The 19,804-nt window shown below is 37.0% G+C and overlaps 1 protein-coding gene across 1 annotated transcript in view; it reads left to right on the forward strand.

Annotated features, from left to right (window-relative positions):
* The window catches only part of TRHDE (thyrotropin releasing hormone degrading enzyme), a 297,113-nt gene that overhangs the window by 165,955 nt on the left and 111,354 nt on the right, over nt 1–19,804 (forward strand). The window contains exons 4-5 of the mRNA XM_070947338.1: nt 1,951–2,105; nt 10,550–10,663. Coding sequence (XP_070803439.1) covers nt 1,951–2,105; nt 10,550–10,663 — 269 coding nt within the window. The remainder of the gene's footprint in view (nt 1–1,950; nt 2,106–10,549; nt 10,664–19,804) is intronic.

The raw sequence follows: 19,804 nt of genomic DNA on the forward strand, positions 1-19,804 counted from the left end.
TTTGAAAACCAAGTGAAATTCATAAGTGAATAGAAGATTTAAAGGATTATTATGCTCTTTCACATTAAAATGGTTATTATTTACAATATTTTAGTTGTCCTCCATCTTTAATTATACTGATAAAAAAAAACCAAGGACATCATTACATATGTCAAGTAACTATAGTGTTTGAATTGTTTAGAAAAAAGGGGTTGGAACATACATGCAGTTAAGGATTTTGTTAGATAAATCTAGTATATTCAAATAGTATTTGTTTGGTGATTACATTTGAGACTGGCAAAGCAGTTGCTAAGTGGGAAATCACATCACACTGACTATATTTTCCTTTTCCCAACTCTCCTGCCCTTTAGAATGCTCACTCCTTTACTGGAATAGTTGGCTCACAGCTGCTGTCTATAATTAATAAGAGTAATCAATTTCACATCTTCGGCTGGCTTTTCTTTGTCTCCCAACCACTCTCCCAGCCTTTTGAATGCTTAGCCTGGTGCTGGAATAATTAGCAAGAAAGGTGTTAATGTTTGCATTTGCATTCACTGGCGAGGAAGGGAGTACAAGAGAGTAAGCAAACACACAATGAGTTATACTCATATTAAAAGGAATGCAGTGACACTGGCAGCCCAGTAAATGCATTGAATAAACAGCCAGCATATTCAAAAATATGCTGGGGAATTTAATATGCTTTCCCATTGCTTGTTGACAGAAAATTATTTTCCCGTTATAGATTTTTATGCAAAATATATATAATACATATATATATGCACAAAACCATATAATGTGCATTTTATACATTATGTTGCTCTTATGTACTAATAAATCTGAATTCCCAGTAACGATTAAATGCACTCCATGATTCATACAAACATGCAACTAGCATCAGGGTATTTCCGTTAGTGAATAATGTTAATGCACTTGTGTATTATATGTAATGCAAGCAAAATAAAACAACTATCTAGATTTTTTAAGTATAAAGCCTGCCAAACACGTTATCTATATTTTAGACATGATTCTCATGAACAAATGGAAAGCTATGGAAATAGAATATAACACATGTGCAAAAGATTACAAATTGTAGAAATATATATAAGAAAAATAATGCAGTTTAATAATCTCATTGGTTAAATCTTTAAGCTACCACACTAGCTTTGAGTTCAAGATTTTCAGTGTTTAGTCTCATGTGGATTTGGAACAACTAAATGGTCTGGACAGTACTAATTAGCAAACTTTATTGTAATAAAACCGAATATAGACCAGGGGTATCAAACTCGATTTCATTGAGGGCCACATCAGGGTTGTGTTTGACCATGGGGGGGGCAGGGTGGGCGGGGCCTGGATGGGTATGGCTAGCATGACACCTGTTTTATGTCAGGGGTGCCTGTGGTGGCCCGAGTGCTCTGCCATGAAAAGAGGCTCCTGGGCCCTGTTTTTGGCCACGACGGCCTCCTGCAGCCCTCTGCCAATGAAAACAAAGCCTGGGACAGCCACACTGTTCCCAAGCTCTGTTTTTGCTGGCAGAGCCACTACAGGCAGGTCCTTTGCTGTTTCCAGGGCAGCCCTGCGGGCCAGATCTAAGCACCCGAGGGGCTGCATTCGCCCCACAGGCCTTGAGTTTGACACCCCTGATATAGTCAAATATGAATAGTTGCTTCTTGGTATTCAGATGCCAAATTTTAAGTACTATAAAATTGTCTTTTAATATAGATACTATTGCTGAAGTAAGAGATTCTGATCTGTTCTAATGACAGGTAACACCAGTGAATTTTAAATGAGTATAATATATTTTGATTCTTAGGATATGATATATGCTAAACAATTAATCCAACAAAATTGCGTTATTTCTCAGGAATGTTAATGTTTTGATTCTTGCATTTCAGAATTGTTTTCATGTCCCATCATTTTTAATTGGAATTTTAAAACCCACAAGCTTGCTAAAGGATTTCATTCTGTTTCTAGATCTGTTAGCTGTGCCTAAGCATCCTTATGCTGCAATGGAGAACTGGGGATTAAATGTTTTCGTGGAGCAAAGGATACTCTTGGATTCAAGCATTTCTTCCATATCATATTTACTGGATGTCACCATGGTTATTGTGCATGAGCTATGCCATCAGGTAGGAGATGAACAATATCTTGATTATCTTATAAATGAAATACATTTTAACTATTTCCCAAGATTTTCTAATGTGAACATATAGTGTTGAACTTAAGCTGAGCACTTTTAGATCTTGTTTATTTCTTCATATAAATTTAAGGTTTATTTAACTCTTATAGAAATCAGTTGGAAATAAATCTTAACCTATCTTCAATTGAATGAGAACTCATAAATAAGCTCACACATAAACACTTTGTTTCATACAAATTCTTTAAATCAGATACACAAAATAACAGCATTTTCCCCTTTAAATAGAGTTAATAGCATCATATTTTAAAGTATTTGTATTGCTATAGAGACACAAAATGATATTCTAATATCTCTGATTAGTTATTGCCAGTTCTCTTCCAAATAACTCTGCAGAGAGCTTGCATAAACCTGAAATTCCTAACATTGATCTCAGATACTGGAGTTCGCCTTTGCCTCTCAAGATAACCTACCAATTTCTCATATTTGCATCAGGCATATGATAAAACTGATCATAGCATTGATCATGATATTGAAGCATATTTAGGTTACTAGAAAATGCGGAACAATGGTTACTGATCGATTGTCTTACTAGTATCCTCTTGCAAAGTGTTGAAATTCCTATTGTAATTGGAAATTTAGAGAACAGCTTCCTGAAATCTAGTGCTTTGTGATGGTTAGTGATCAATACCCTATATTGTTACTATGAATTATGCCTGAGATATTGCTCATGTTTAGTTACCAGGTACACTAATTTGCTTTGTTTTAACTATTACAAATAATAAGAAGTAGTGCGTATTTTCAGAGTTGTAAGACAACCAAAAAAAATCCTTAAATAGATTTAATAATAAAATATTTCTCACCTCTGGTTAACTGTATATATTATGTATAACTAATTTTTCCAAAGATTACTAGCAATTTATGAATAATGATTTGTCTTTAATTTTACACCTTACATTTAAATAGTTTAATTTCATAGACACACATCAAATGTTTTCTGCAGATATGGACCATACCATACTTAGAAAGGATTATAGGGCTCTTCAATTATTGCACAAAGTTACTTTCATTTGTGTGTGTGTGTGTGTGTGTGTGTGTGTGTGTGTGTGTGTGTGTGTCTGTGTGTAATAAAATAGTTTTAGTAGCCTGTCATGCTTTCAGTTATGTCCAAATGCATATAAAAATATCAGGGCTGATGGAGTCTAGGTAACTGAGAACAGCATTTCATGTTGTGTCTCAATTAAAGTATCCCTGTAGGTAATTGTCATCCTCAACTTGCATACATCTAGTGAAGGAGAAATCATCAAATTACTTTTGCTATTAGGAAATTTTTCCTTAACATTCATCTGAAATATGTCTTCAGGGTTCTGGGTAGGATTAGTGCTGCCACATGTTTATTGGACCCGTGTCCCTCCTGGTTGGTACTGGCCTCCCGGGAGGTTACACGAGGCTGGCTCCAGGGGATTATAACTGCTTCTCTGAGTGAGGGTGCCTTTCCCGCCGCCTTGAAAGAGGCGGTGGTGAGGCCCCTCCTCAAGAAGCCTTCCCTGGACCTGGCTGAATTAGCTAACTACCGTCCGGGCTCCAACCTTCGTTTTGTGGCGAAGGTTGTTGAGAGTGTGGTGGCACGACAACTGCCCGGGCACCTGGATGAAGCTATCTATCTAGACCCATGCCAGTCGGGCTTCAGGCGGGGACACAGCACAGAAACAGCATTGGTCGCGTTGGTGGATGATCTCTGGAGGGCTCGGGACAGGGGTTGCTCCTCTGTCCTAGTCCTATTAGATCTCTCAGCGGCTTTTGATACCATCAACCATGGTATCATGCTGCGGCGGTTGAGAGGGTTAGGAATAGGGGGCACCGATTTGCGGTGGTTCTCCTCCTTCCTCTCCGACCGCTCGCAGTTCGTGTTGGCAGGGGGACAGAGGTCGAGCTCGAGGCGTCTCGCATGGGGAGTGCCACAAGGGTCGGTCCTCTCGCCCCTTCTGTTCAACATTTATGTAAAGCCACTGGGTGAGATCATCCGTGGTTTTGGGGTGAAGTGTCATCTGTACTCTGATGATACTCAGCTGTACATCTCCACCCCAGACCACTCCAACGATGCCCTTGATGTGATGTCTCGCTGCCTGGAGGCCGTGCAGGTCTGGATGGGGAGGAACAGGCTCAGACTCAACCCGTCCAAGACCGAGTGGCTATGGCTGCCGGCGTTCCAATATAGTCAGCAGGTGCCATCGCTGACTATTGGGGGTGAATCTTTGCCCCCCACAGAGAGGGCTCACAATCTGGGTGTCCTCCTGGATGCACAGCTGTCTTTAGAAGAGCATATGACGGCCGTGGCCAGGGGGGGCTTTTATCAGGTTCGCCTGATCCGCCAGTTGCAGCCCTTTCTGGACCGGGATGCCTTGTGCACGGTCACTCATGCCCTTGTCACCTCCCGGCTGGACTATTGTAATGCTCTCTACATGGGGCTCCCCTTGAAGAGCACTCGGAGGCTCCAACTGGTCCAGAATGCGGCCGCGCGGGTGGTTATGAGCGCAACCTGTTGTGCCCACGTGACAACCCTCCTGCGCGAGCTGCACTGGCTCCCAGTGATCTTCCGGATGCGATTCAAGGTGTTGGTTACCACCTTTAAAGCACTCCATGGCATAGGACCCGGGTACCTTCGAGACCGTCTTCCAATAGCCTCCCACCGACCAGTCCACTCCCACAGAGAGGGTCTCCTCAGGGTGCCATCAGCCAAGTTATGTCGGCTGGCGACACCCAGGGGGAGGGCCTTCTCTGTGGGAGCCCCAGCCCTTTGGAATGAACTGCCCCCGGAAATACGTAAGATCTCCGACCTCCGGGTGTTTTGTTGCGCATTGAAGACCCTGTTGTTCCGCCAGGCCGGGCTATCAACATAATAATTTGAATTGGGGTATTTTAAATTTTTGGGGTTTTAATCCGGCCAAATCTATTTAATTATTTTAATTTTTAATCATTGTTGTGTCTTGTGTTTTTAAATTGGCTGTACACTGCCCTGAGTCCTTCGGGAGAAGGGCGGTATAGAAATAAAATTATTTATTTATTTATTTATTTTATTTATTCATACTGTACAGTAAGATTACAATGTTATTCCTTATCTTGCAGTTTGGAATAATAAAGGACAAACAATATCTGCTCTTTTGTGACCTCCCCTCAGATATTTTAAGAATGCTATTATATCCCTCATACTCTTCCCTTTTCAAGAATACAGTATAGATCCATAGTTCCTTTTTGCTGGAATGTAAAAGTCCAGCCACGTGTTCATTATCATTGTACTTCTTAAGCCTATTCTAATTCATCTGAATCCTGATATGGTGGTCCACAACTGGACACAAATGCTTTAGGTGAGATCTGAAAACAGTATCCATCTCTCTGACCAGAATTCAAGCATATTTCACAGAGGTCTGGAGTTTACATTAGTAAACTTGTTTCTTAATTTAGGACTTGACTAGTTTAAAAATGTTCATTACAAACAAGAATAAACAAGAATAAATGCATTGTAAGCCGCCTTGAGTCTTCGGAGAAAGGCGGCATACAAGTTGAATGAATGAATGAATGAATGAATGAATGAATGAATGAATGAATAAATAAAAAACAAAAAGTTGATTGCCCACTGCCAGTGTAAAAGTGAAACTCCCATATACTCAAATGGTTCAAACCAGGGGTGAAATGCTCCTGGTTCGGACCAGATTGCCTGATCCAGTAGCGATGGAGGCGGGTGGTTCGGAGAACCGGTAGCAAAAATCCCTGCCCCTCCCCCATGCCCACCTGAGCCGCACAATCATCAGAGGCTTTTTTTTTTTACTTTTAAAAGCATTTTTTCTACAACCTCTTTGGCCGAAAAAATGCTTTTAAAAGTAAAAAAAAAGATTCTGATGATCATGTAGCTCAGTTGGGATCATCAAAGGCTTTTAAAAGCATTTTTTCTACAACCTCTTCAGAGGTTGTAGAAAAAATGCTTTTAAAAGGCTCTGATATCCCAGCTGAGTTGCCTGATCAGCAGAGGCATTTTTTCTTTTAAATACCTCTGACGATCAGGTAACTCAGCTTGGATCGTCAGAGGCTTTTAAAAGAAAAAATGCCTCTGCTGATCAGGCAACTCAGCTGGGATATCAGAGCCTTTTAAAAGCATTTTTTTACAACCTCTTGTAGAAAAAAATGGTTTTAAAAGTAAAAAGAAAAAATGGCGACGCCCACCCAGTCACATTACCCCTCCAAGCCACGCCCACAGAACCAATAGTAACAAATTTTAGATTTCACCACTGGTTCAAACTCTAGCTTTTTCTTCCCATTGTTCCAATGAATTAAAAAGTAATCTTGAAATTGTGTCCCAAAGGTGCTTTTTCAAGAGGCAACTGGACTTTCTTGTTTTTCTTTGAAGACGTTTCACTTCTTATCCAAGAAGCTTCTTTAGCTCTGACTGGATGATGGGGAATGGAAGGATTTATATCCTTTTTGAATTTGAGAGGTAGTTAAACTATAAAATCTGGCCTATGAATTATTGGCTTTCAGCTTACTTTTCACATCTAGAGTAGAAGGATTACTTATTGCTATTTAGAAAGTATATATGACCCGTGGTGGCACAGTGATTAGAATGCAGTACTGCAGTTGGCGGTTCGATTCTCATCGGCTCAAGGTTGACCCAGCCTTTCATGCTTCCGAGGTCGGTAAAATGAAACCCAGATTGTTGGGGGAAATATGTTGACTCTGTAAACCGCTTAGAGACTAAAGCACTGTGAAGCGGTATAGTCTAAGTACTATTGCTGTTGCTACATATGTATATATGTTATAATCTAAACATATGATTATCTTTTCTAGTAACTGTCTTGCACTGCTGACCCATATTTAACTGATATTTAACTAGTTTCAAGATTCTTCAGAAATATTATTGGCAAGAGACGATTTTCCATTTTAAATCTGTGAATTTTTTTTTTGTCTTTCTAAAGAACTGTATTAGGAATCTTCTATAATATTATTATCAAAAAAATAAGATATGGATAGCCTGATAAGAATTGTTCTTTAAAATCCATCTGAATTTATCTCTATCAATATCAGACTTCCCCTTCAGGTTGCCCTTTACAATTATATGATGAAACAAATAACATCTCATTGGATAACACCAGCGTAGTTGAGTAATTCACCTTTCTTTTGTTACCCATTAGCTTTTGTCACCTTTGCTGAATAGCTGTTATATTATTTTTTCTTTTTTTTCCTGAACATAGCTGAAGAAACCACCTTTCTTTTTAGTGTCTTTCACCAGCTTTCTTTCTTTCTTTCTTTCTTTCTTTCTTTCTTTCTTTCTTTCTTTCTTTCTTTCTTTCTTTCTTTCTTTCCCTCCCTCCCTCCCTCCCTCCCTCCCTCCCTCCCTCCCTCCCTCTCTCTCCTTCTCTTTCTCTCTCCCCATCTCCCCCTCCCTCCCTCCATCTTTCTCTCCAGCCAGCTAGTTCTTTCAGTTTCTCATATATGACCTTTATTTTTCATATCACTAAACCTTTTCACCAGGAACATTTAGTATCTGTTTATTTTTTTTCCTTCTTTGGGATTTCTATTGGTTATGTTTATGGGGTGTTTTTTTTTTTTTTTTAATGAGGGAGTATATCTAGCCATTAGTTATAAGGCCAGAGAATTCTATTCAGTAGAGCTATTAGATTATTAAAAATCCATTTTCTTAAATTTGATGTTTTTATTTATTTATTTATTTATTTATTTATTTATTATTGAATTTCTATACCGCCCTTCTCCCTGAGGACTCAGGGCGGTGTACAGCCAGAATTAAAAAACATGCAGGACAAATATTAAAAAACAATTAAAAGATATATAAATTTGGCCCAATTAAAACTCACTACCAATTAAAACATTTAAAACATTTAAAAACATTTAAAAATTTCTTCTTAAGCCAGCCCGGCTTACTTGAAAAAATGGGTTTTAAGGGCACGACGGACTGACTTTGACTGTATTATCCTTAAAACCAAACATTATCACATCACATAGTCTCTTCATTTCAATATTTCCATTATTTCAGTATCAATTATTAAATCTTCTTCCCTGATTAGTAACAAATTATTTTACCTGGATTTTTGAAAAGATATAGAACACCTCACTCCATTGCTAAGGGTCACACTCATGCAAGTCCATAGAGAGTTTCATTTTAAAGTTATTCTTTAATTTATTGGGTAATAACTAGAGCTTTTCATTAGCCATAGAAGTTCACTGATTTGTCTGATTAAGGATTCTTTGCAATTTGATACCATATATGTTCCCACTCAATACATTTAAATGTAACTCAGTAAAACTACTTCTTTATTATTTTGCAGCTGTCATTTTCAAAAAATAAAAAGTTATAATTTTTTCTATAGTTTAACTTTCTGCTTAATAATCATTGTTGTAGGCCAATAGCAACAAGGATATCTTAATCTAATTTCTGATACTCTAATACAGAAAATCTTACCCAGTGATTTGTTCATCAGAAATAGACTTTTTATCAAACATTTATAATTACATATATAAATGAAGTTTTTTTACACTAAAAACATTTCTAAAATAAATATCTACTAAATATATCTTAATATAATAAATGTTGCAAATATATTACTAAGCAAATGTATTTAAATAATTCAAAATGTATTTAAGTCTTTATAGGAGTGGTATATAGGAAAACATAAGACAATCTCTCAAACTGTTACTTTCCTCGAGTGTTCTAATTTGTTTTTACATTAACTGTACATTTAATTCACATGTACCGGTATATTTAAATGAAGCATCAATAGTTTCTTTGGTTCAATTGCAAAATAGGCTGAAAGCCAGTTTTATTAATCATGTTTAATTTATTCATTGCTTGGGCATATATACATATGAGTTAAATTGTTTTTCTAAAGAAAACACCATTACTTGCACATCTACCATAAAGATATTTGCCCTTCAGAATGAGCGCACCACTGCTTTTGTTCAAAGTATTCACTGGAATAGAATGAAATTGCTTAGCCCTCCCCTACTGAAAGATCAGTTGCTTTCCTTTTACAGTCCTCATGAGTCTTCAGATTATCCTGCAGAGAACTGGGAAACAGTTCACAATGATCAAACCTGTATGACTACTCAAAGTTATTTCATGGATTTAAATGCTTTACTGTGTATGGCTGCTGATATCACAGCAGTGACTTTGGCTGTGTACAAGGATTTTAAAAAAAAGCAACAACCACAGCCAATAATTCATGATGCTTGAGGTAAGCAATGTATCACAATCATAAAGAGCACATCAGCAGCAGAGCTTGCCTAATCTCCTGACCCAAGTGCCTGGCTCAACAGATAGAGCTTCATTGAAAGGCTAATGATCAGGGGCATCTCGATCTCCAGAAGGAGGATTCTCTACAGAGTGAAGCTGTTTTAGGATTACAGAAAATGTCCCTAGATTATTTAAATGGCACAAAAGAGCTCTGTCAAGCCCCAAAGTCATCAAATTCATAGATATTTAGAAAGGCATGAATTTTATTGCAATCATAATGAAACTTATATTTGAATAATTATTTGATAATAAATTGAATCCTGTCTCAGATGAAGTAGATCCCAAGATATCAGTGAACAAATTAGTCATGATTAATCAATGGCTGTAAGCATGCATGTCAGATCCCGGTACATCAGGTAAGTTTCTAATGTGATACTCATTTTCTTTTGATATCCTGTGCTTTGACTTATGCGGTAAATTGTTCTGGAATTAGAAAGAAGCAGTATTTAAGTTGAAAACAGCCTCTTGCTGTTGAGGCCAAAATATCCTTTTGAAACATGATCATGATCCTTTCTTTCCAATGATTTAAATATTTAAAGAACATGTTTTGGTTGAACGATCATTTCATTCCATTCTTTTATTTAGGAAGTATGTAGTCTGTTATTTCAGAAACTGTGGTTTAGTATTTAGTATTAGTATTTACTGATATTATAAAGGAAGAGAGGGAAACCTGTGGCCTGCTTATGTTTCCTATTTGCCTCACAGAGGCCTCTGCTCCCATTCTTATTCTTAGCTGTCCTCCAAACCTGCCCAAAAATGAATCAGAAAATTTCAGGTATACACCATTCTGTTTATCATCACTGTATTACCAGATGGCCTCCTATGATTCTTCATAAAGTTCAGATATGATTCCAATCCCTCATAAATGCCTATCTCTTTTGTAAAGGAAATAAATTAAAAGTTGTATAGGATGCAGTTATCCTGGTAACCTTTCATGGGGACAGCTTGTGTTGAACCCTTTATTAACATTTATGAGGTAAATCAAGATAAGAAAAAATTAAGCATTCGCAATTTGTACAATCACTGTTCAGTGCTATTGCAAGGAATTCATTCCACTTGGTTATAGAAATAGAATGTACAGAAATGAAAACTATAAACAAAAACAATACTTTAATCAAGCTGGATTTATTTTTCAGTGGTTTGGTGATCTTGTAACTCCTATATGGTGGGAAGATGTATGGCTAAAAGAAGGCTTTGCTCACTATTTTGAATTTGTTGGAACTGACTATCTCTATCCTGGCTGGAATTTGGTAAGTTTATTAAGGTTTATTATGTAAAATCTGCTAAAAAGATACTTTCCTTTCATAATCTTGGTTAGGACCACACTTCAGGGAGTTGTAATTCAAGCATGTAACACACTTATGTCTGCAGCAGCATATACTGTGATTATTCTCTAGGTTAATATACTTCAACTTGGTATTATATGGATGCTGAGACTTCAGTTTCCAGTGTTTCTAGAGCATGTATTTTGAGTTTTCCATTGGTTATGCTTCCTACGAGTTGTGGGAAACCTAATCTCAATAGAATTGGAGAAACACAGTTTGACTGGAGCTATTATAGAAAAAGGGACATGGTGGCTCAGGGTTAAGACGCTGAGCTTGTCAATCAGAAGGTTGGAAGTTCAGCGGTTCGAATCCCTAGTGCTGCTGGAATGAGATCCCGTTACTTGTCCCAGCTTCTGCCAACCTAGCAGTTCAAAAAAACCTAGCAGTTCAAAAAAAATGCAAGTAGAAAAATAGGGACCACTTTGGTGGGAAGGTAACAGCGCTCCCTGCGCCTTCAGCGTTTAGTCATGCCAGCCACATGACCATGGAGACGTCTTCAGACAGCACTGGCTCTTCATTTTGGAAATGGAGATGAGCACCGCCCCTAGGGCCAGATACAACCAGCATGCATGTGCAGGGGAACCTTTATCTTTACCTTTATTATAGAAAAATGCAGTAAAAAAATAAGATCTACTTCAAGCCAGTCGTTGCTCATGATGACTGATGGGTATGTCACTGTAGTTTTCAGTATGCGTGTATGTTTATGTGTCTATCTGGATGTGTGTATGTGGAGTGTATATCATCCATCCATCCATTATCTATCTATCTATCTATCTTATCTATCTATCTATCTATCTATCTATCTATCTATCTATCATCAAATATCTGGTACTGTGGAAGTCTGATTTATGTCATCAGACTGGCAAAATACCAAATGATAAGTGTCCCAAAGGTGCTTTTTCAAGAGGCAACTGGACTTTCTGTTTTTTCTTTGAAAAGAAAAGAGCTGAAGAAGCTTCTTGGATGATAAGCGAAACGTCTTCAAAGAAAAAACAGAAAGTCCAGTTGCCTCTTGAAAAAGTACCTTTGGAACAACCTTGACCTGGATGACTGAGAATTTCCATAGACAAATGATAAGTGAAATTTCGCATTGTAAAAGAAATAAATCTATTTTTATTTAAATTGTAATTTAGATTATTTTATAATTTATTATTAACTACTTCTACACTCAAGACCATTTCTACTATAAACAATAATATAAAGCAAAGGACCTACTAACTTACTATATTGCTATGATTCTTAAGATTACCAATAAATAAAATAGATACTTTAAACATCTCATTATATTTCCCTAAAAATACTTGCAAGATAGAGATTATCTTGTTTGGAGAATACTATTGATTATTATTCAAATCAGGTTCGCCTGATTCGCCAGTTGCGTCCCTTTCTGGATTGGGACTCGTTACGCATGGTCACTCATGCCCTCATCATCTCCCGCCTGGACTATTGTAATGCTCTCTACATGGGGCTCCCCTTGAGGAGCACCCGGAGGCTCCAACTGGCGCAGAGTGCGGCCGCGCGGGTGGTAATGGGAGCGACATGGCGCTCCCATGTAACACCTCTCCTGCGCGAGCTGCACTGGCTCCCGGTGGTCTTCCGGGTGCGCTTCAAGGTTTTGGTTACCACCTTTAAAGCGCTCCATGGCTTAGGACCTGGTTATTTACGGGACCTCCTACTACCACCAATAGCCTCCCACCGGCCAGTACGCTCTCATAGAGAGGGACTCCTCCGGGTGCCGTCAGCCAAACAGTGTCGACTGGCGGCCCCTAGGGGGAGAGCCTTCTCTGTGGGGGCACCTACTATCTGGAATGAGATCCCCCCGGAGATACGGAGGATCCCGGATCTGCGCTCCTTCCGCCATGCTGTGAAGACCTTTTTATTCCATCAGGCGGGCTTGGCCTAATTTCTTCCCTTTTTAAATATGTAAATTTTAATCTGTTTTTAAATTATTGGGGTGTTTTAATCTGTCTGGGCCAAAATGATTTAATTTGATTTTATCTGGTTTTTAAATTTTTTGTATTTATGTATTTTATCGTTGGCTGTTCACTGCCCTGAGTCCTTCGGGAGTAGGGCGGTATACAAATCAAATAAACCTAAACCTAAACCTAAATGCAATTTTCTTCAGTTTGTCGTCCTGATCTTTTTATATTTTTACAGATATGCTTTTATTATAAAAATGCAAACTAAGCCTCTATCATACCTGACAACTCTTTTACAAATGTACATTTATTTGAACTGCCCCCCCAAAAAAGTATGAAATTATTCTCCTGTCCAGTGGTGGGATTCAAATAATTTAACAACTGGTTCTCTGCCCTAATGACTGGCTGGGATGGGCGTGACTCAATGGTCATGTGACTGGGTGGGCGTGGCCAACTTGATTAGTCTCATTCTTAGGAAATTTCTCCTTAGTCCAACTCACAATAAAATAGCACAATAAAATAGGACTGTTCCAATATTTAGAATAGAATAGAATAGAATAGAATAGAATAGAATAGAATAGAATAGAATAGAATAGAATAGAATAGAATAGAATAGAATAGAATAGAATAGAATAACAGAGTTGGAAGGGACTTTGGAGGTCTTCTAGTTCAACCCTCTGCTTAGGCAGGAAACTCTACATCACTTCAGACAAATGGTTATCCAATCTCTTCTTTAAAACTTCCAGTGTTGGAGCATTTACAACTTCTGGAGACAAGTCGTTCCACTGATTAATTGTTCTGTTAGGAAATTTGAGGGGCTTCTACAAAAATGAGGGGGTCAAACTATTTTCCAAAGCACCAAAAGTCATGACAAGAAACAATGGATGGAAACTAACCAAAGAGAGAAGCAACCTAGGACTAAGAAGAAATTTCCTAAGGGTGAGACCAATCAACCAATGAAATAGCTTGCCTTCAGAAGTTATGGATGCTCCATCACACACAAGCAACACAGTTACAAGATAATTTGAAATCTTTACAATCTAATACTGTAAACTAACTCTTAAATGCTGAAAATGCAGGATCAAAATACATAAATAGAAACAGCATTGCAACCCTATTCTAAATTAATAAAATCAATTCTGCTAATTAGAACGTGTATTTAAAAAGACATAAGAACTCTGGGTGAGACTTCCGGTTGGCACTGCAGGCATCGTGGACGGTCTCTTCGGACCGCCAGCCCCGCAATTCCGTAAAAGCCGCTTTGACAGTGCTAATCGGCTGTCTGGCGGCTGAAAAACTTCTCCATCGGGAAAAGAAGGAGAGGAGAGCCGGTAGGTGCGAGTAGAGCTCCCCGAAAGCCCTCTGGAATAATTCCAGAGGCTTGGAGGGTGAGAGCTCCTCAATCAAGAGCCTTGGTACTACAGTGGTCTAAAGCACCCTGTTATTAACACAGCTGCCTGCAATTTACTGCTGGTTCGAATCTCTCCAAGGCTCAAGGTTGACTCAGCCTTCCATCCTTTCTAAGGTAGGTTAAATGAGGACCCAGTTTGTGGGGGCAATAAGCTGACTTTGTATAAATATACAAAAGTATGAAGGCTATTGCTTAACGCACTGTAAGCCGCCCTGAGTCTCCGGAGAAGGGCAGCATATAAATCAAATTAAAAAAAAAAAAAAATCAGCCCACTAAGAAGCTCCGGATGCGGGACCACTCTGTTTTAAACAGAGCCAGACGCCGCAACCAATCCTGCAAGCGAAAGTGAGTTTGATTGAATACAAGCACAGGCAGAGCGGAAACAGGAGAACAAGCTTTAAAAGTAACAGTGCTTAACTCCGGATTTACATTGTTTCTAATCAAATCTTTTTGAGCTGGAGGCTGAAGATGGTGCCTTTGTTATGGGTGTGAAAGTGAAAGTTAGAAGTGAAAGTGTTTATTGAGAACTTTGCACTTTGAGAGTGGATTAAAGCTGCTGGGAATTGAGAGCTTGTAGAGAAAAGACTATTTTGCTTGATAAATTATAGACTATAAATTACAAGCTTTTGAAAACTATTCAAGGGACTTTGTGGCTGTGAAAGGGAAAAAGATTTTTTAAAAAAGATGGCTTCTAAACAAGATAAGCCAGGAGCTTCTAGAGGCGGAGGAGGTTCTCCAGTAGTGTCATCGGTGACACAGAAAGCACAACTTCTGGCTGATTCACAGAGTCAGGAGGCTTCTTTTAATGAACTCAAAAGAATTTATAAAAGAAGCCATGAATAATCAAGCTTCAGCTATGAATAGCCGTAATTGTGGAAGGGAAATTAAAGAAATTTGAGGAGGATATAAAGTCAATTAAAGAAGTTGTTGAAGTAAAGCATGATGAAATAAGAGATGATATTGTTTTTGCAGTCTCAGGATTGGCAAAGTTTATTATTCAGGTGGATGAGAGAGTGGAAGAAATCAATGAAGCCAATCTGAACCTGGAAAACGAAGTAGGAGACATTATGACTAAAACAGAGAAGGTGGATGATGAACTGGTAATCTTACAATACAGATCTATGGAATTTGCCCTGAGACTGAGAGGGCTAAAAGAAAATAACCAGGAAAACTTAAAGGATATTTGTGCAGAAGCAATTGCAGGGCTAATCAAAGAAAGTCCAGATGATGTGGCAAGTCAAATTGATAAAATCTACAGGGTTAACTCTTGGGTGGCAAGACAAAGGCAATGTGTCAATGTGTGTATTTTCTAAGTGCCATGCAAGATTTTATTATTGGCACCTCATACCAATAATAATGGCCATCTTAGGCAGTTAATGCCATCAACTTTCAATTTTAATTTTTAGATCTTTATACTTTGTTTGGAATCTTTTCCAATTCTTTGTCTTCTATTCTTCTACCCCAAGGTGTTGCCACACCAATTTTTCATACTTTCTTTTTTTCAACCACAGTTAAATTTGGTGTTTTATGGGCCAGGGGTCTATCAGTTTGCATTCAGAAGTTCTGCTCATTTTTTATTAATTTTTCAACTCTATATTCCTACGTATTTTTCATTACTGCACATATTAATTCCTACAGATGTTCTAGTGAATCATTTTGGCAACTGTGTTATGTCATTATTTATAGTCAATTTGTGGACTCTTCTTGCACAAGCTGAGTGTAAGATTTATTGTTTCCTCTGCCTTTTTGCACACATTGCGCCTGGAATCATTTGATAATTTTTGAATTTTGATCATGATTGCCTGAGATTGCATAGCTTGCTATTGAGGAGCCAAAATCAAGCTTTCAGTTTCTGTAATGTTCCAGTTGTAAGCCATTGCCAGATTTTATCTTTATCTACTTTCCCCTCGATCTTGAATAGAAATTGACCCTAAAATGCTTTTTCCTGCCAGGATTCTGGTCTTGTTTTTATTACATTATTTCTATATTCATGTTTTGTTTCCTGCACATTCAATAAATTCCAAGTTAAACTTGCATCAGAGCTTGTTCTTTGCTATCTTTTATGTAATCAGCCGATATAAGCTTTTCTTTTATTTGACTTGAAGGAAAGCTCTGCTTCTATTATTACTATTACTATTACTATTACTATTACTATTACTATTATTATTACTACTACTACTACTACTACTACTATTACTACTACTATTACTACTACTATTACTACTACTACTATCTCTTTTATTTATTAAACATGAAACTCAGTGAACTGAACATTCAAAAATGCATCACAAATACCATTGACTGGTGCTAATGGTTGATACGGGTTGCTGCTAGCATCCTAGGTATCAACCAAGTATCTTCTTAAGATGTATGATGTTCCAAGTAACATAGTTTTTTGCAGTTCTGCTGGTGTTATTGCAGGAAGCTGCAATTTATTGATCTATCTTATAAAATTCTTGGACATGGTACCAAGTGCCCCAATGACCATGGGTATCACTGTTACATGTTTCATTATTATTAGTATTAGTATTATTATTTAATTAATTCAATTCATTAGCCATCAAATTCCAATGGACTCTGGGTAGCATACAAAAGTAGCAAAAAACATAAAAACAGTTAAAACATTAAATCAGACTGATAACTCAGATTAAAATAACAAAATCAACAAACAAAATAAGGATTGTAGATAAAACTAGCATCCATCTGCAGGCTTGAGGCTAAAGCCAGGTTTTCAAAGCTTTCTGGAACTCTAGGAACGAGCCCCACTTTTATCTCTGGGGGATGCTGTTCCAGTGAGTGGGAGCTGCAATAGAGAAGCACATTTCCTTGGTCCCACAAGATGACAATATTTAATGAAGGGAGATGGAACACACCTCTTCTGCTGGAACATACTGGGTGGGCAGAAATTCTTGGAGACAAGTGGCCCTTCAGATATCCAGGTTATAGAGAATGGGATTTGGCTATGGGATTGTTTTGCCCACTATGAAAGAGTAATATATGATTAATAAAGCATTTCTTTCTGACACTGTTATGAAAGATAGTTAAGGAGTGATTAGTTCACATTTCAGAACTAAACATGAAGAAACAAAAGCAATAAAAAATGAATGGATACTGAATTGTATCTAGTACAAAAGAAGGATATGTTGAGAAGAAGTAAAAATCGAGAACATTGTAATTGGATAAAAATGATGAGAAGTTCAAAGAAGGCAGGAAGATTAAAGAACAACAGTCTATGTACTGTATGAACTGGTGTGTACAAAGTTGGCCTTCAATTTCTTCTGATTACTACTACTTTTTTGTGTGTTTTACATCATAAAATGGATAGCATCCTCTATGTGTATTTTTATGATTAGAAATATTTCAGCACGGGTGAAAGTTTCTGTTGTTAAAGATTATTCTGACATCTAAAAATGGAATAGCTGTTATTATTTATTATTGCTATTGATCTTTGAAAATACTGTAAGAATTGCAATGAATATATGCATATATGCATGTTAAAATTACTTCTGCCATATTTTGAAGTCAGTATCTGTCTGTGAAACATAAATGATATTCCAGAGAATTTACCTTTGCTTTATTGCAAGGGGCAGATTTGGATATAACAGTAAGCCAGTTTTACAATCAAGAATTTTGCTTTACATGAAAATTAAGCCAGAGCGGAAATTTTACCTAGTTATATGGTTCACAATCTCTCCTTTTTCATATCATCACTTTTTTTTAAAAAAAAATAATGCTTAAAGGATTTCTAAGACTTTCCCCTTAAAGTTTTCATAATGAAGAATATACTGTATTATTCCTTAGCTGAATCAAAATTGATTGAAGTTTTCCAAACATTCAGTGTGGAACAGTTTGTAAAGAGCCTTTATTCCACACTAAGATTAACACAGCTTCAAATAGTTAATTTGTTTTCACACCCTCTTAAATTTAATTGTTTCTATTGCCTTTCACATGGCATAACAAACTTTTTTGCATTTTTCTTGCCTAGTCTTGGTTCAACTGATTATTGATGTTTTCAGCATGCACTGGGAAACTAACACATTTTCCTCATGTATGATTGTCCCAAATGATTTATTTGTAGACAGGTGAATCAAAATCGCAACAAACATGTGATAACTTTTCCTTTGTGTTTGTTCAATGTACTAATCCTGACAATGTTCGCTTTAATTGCAAATTTAGATGTATGTTATCCTAAATTACTAAGTGGAGAGTTATTGTTCTAAATAGTTCTTAATGTGTACATAAATATATGCACTAATGAATATATTTTAGGAGATATGCATAATATTTCAATAAACGACTGTTTTGCACTTCTAAATTGAAACTATTTGTGCTTCCAATAAATTGTGGTATTTTTTTCTCAATCTGAAAAATAATAAAGATTTTCCTTCTTTTCATAATTTTTAACCAGAGTATTTTGTTTTAGAGTTCTTTAAATTGCTTTCATAAAAGTATAGGATGTAGTCCTATCTAGATCTTATCCATAGCTCTTTATTTTTTCTGCTTTCATATAGAGGGAGGTGACATTATTTTTGTCCTTGAATGTCTGTGTTAGTAGAATGCAGTGGAGAAGACTATGACAAAGGGAATTGCTAGTGAGTGATTTCCCTTTTTATCCATAAAATACCTAGTGTCAAATGCTTTAGTAAGCACTACCACACTCAGTGCTGATAAAGCATTTAAAAGAACTCAATGGCCTTCTCCCTTTCGCTCATAAAAGTTTTGCTTTGTTAACAACTTTATTGGATGAGTCAAGACAGAATACATCAGTGATGACAGTTGCATTGAATTCTCCTGTTGCTCCCTTAATCTTTTTTAGGAAGGCTACTGTGACTTTCCCTTAACTGTGTCAGTTTAAAAATATTCATAGTTTATGGAGATAATATATTTTAATAAAATGTATCTAACATGCTTACATCCTAAAATTATCCATATAGATTGGCAATGTAGCTTTCTCTCAGGAAAAAGAATGGGGGGGGGGGGGGGGGGAGAAACTGAATCAAGAGGAAAGATTTCAGCATAACAAGCACCTTGAAATATCCTGCCTTGATTTATCCAATAAAGTTGCTGGAAAAGCCAAACTTTAAATCAAAGATTAAGTTTTTTGCTTAATTTGCTTAATTATTGCTTAACGCATTGTAAGCCGCCCTGAGTCTCTGGAGAAGGGCGGCATAAAAATCAAATTAAAAAAAAAAAAGAGTTCTGAATTCTAGCAATTATGCAATCTCTTTCATCTTCTCTGGAATAAATTGAAGCAATCCATCACAGAATAGTACTCCATTCTCTAGTTGATTCTATCATTTCTCCTGGAAAACTGAAACTAGTTGAAAATTGAAATAACTGCATATAACCATTCTCTTTTTATAAAGTCAGAGATGAGTGGATTTAATAAACACAAAAATAAATATTAATTGAGCATCATTAAGGTAAGGTTGTTTAAGCTAACTAAAGTACCTCATTGTACACATCCAAGAACCCTAGAGGATGGTTTTCTGTTTTGTTGATCTCCTTCCTGAACAGGATTTTAAACAAAGATGAATAAAACTATAAGTAGATTTTACTTGCCTTAAACTATCTGCTAAAATATTCATCATCTTCATTAAAATGCTGTAACATTTTGTGAGACTTACAATTCAAATAATTAAAGTGCATGGAAGTTTGCAACAAATACTGAAGTTTGTCTCCACTGATTTCATTATTTCAATGAATTATTTTGGAAATATTTATTTTACTTCAACA

Source organism: Pituophis catenifer, unplaced genomic scaffold, assembly GCF_029215685.1.
Source record: "Pituophis catenifer annectens isolate HBS135680 unplaced genomic scaffold, rPitCat1.0.hap2 SCAF_7, whole genome shotgun sequence".
Lineage (NCBI taxonomy): Eukaryota > Metazoa > Chordata > Lepidosauria > Squamata > Colubridae > Pituophis > Pituophis catenifer.